General features: G+C 38.3%; 1 protein-coding gene across 1 annotated transcript in view; it reads right to left on the bottom strand.

Annotated features, from left to right (window-relative positions):
• LOC119591239 (beta carbonic anhydrase 1-like) overlaps nucleotides 1–339 on the bottom strand; it is a 3,643-nt gene that overhangs the window by 608 nt on the left and 2,696 nt on the right. The window contains exon 4 of the mRNA XM_037939946.1: nucleotides 73–234. Within this exon, the coding sequence (XP_037795874.1) occupies nucleotides 73–234 (162 nt within the window). The remainder of the gene's footprint in view (nucleotides 1–72; nucleotides 235–339) is intronic.

The raw sequence follows: 339 nt of genomic DNA, 5'->3' as shown, positions 1-339 counted from the left end.
GTAAAGGTTCCAAATGCCTCTAAAATTTTCATTACAAAACTTATCTGAGAGGAAAAAAATCGCCGTCAATACCTGAAAGATGAGAGGAGCTTGAAAATTTGCCACCTCAAGCTGTGCAAATTTAGCCAACGAGGAGCTTCCATGTCGCACTAACCATGCCTTGAGGGGAGATAACCTGATAATTTCATGGTGCAGTCTGTCAGTGTTGCGAAGGAGATGAAGCATATTCATTGCCTGTGGAGAGGAAAGTCATCATATTACTTTTCTATATATCTTTTTCACATTGAATTAGTCACTTCACCATACCAAAGTAAGGGCAGTGTTTAAAAAAAAAGAAAA

This window comes from Penaeus monodon, chromosome 28 (genome assembly GCF_015228065.2).
Source record: "Penaeus monodon isolate SGIC_2016 chromosome 28, NSTDA_Pmon_1, whole genome shotgun sequence".
In the NCBI taxonomy this organism is placed as follows: domain Eukaryota; kingdom Metazoa; phylum Arthropoda; class Malacostraca; order Decapoda; family Penaeidae; genus Penaeus; species Penaeus monodon.
Note: the sequence above shows the minus strand (reverse complement) of the source record. Positions and strands in the feature narration are given on the sequence as shown.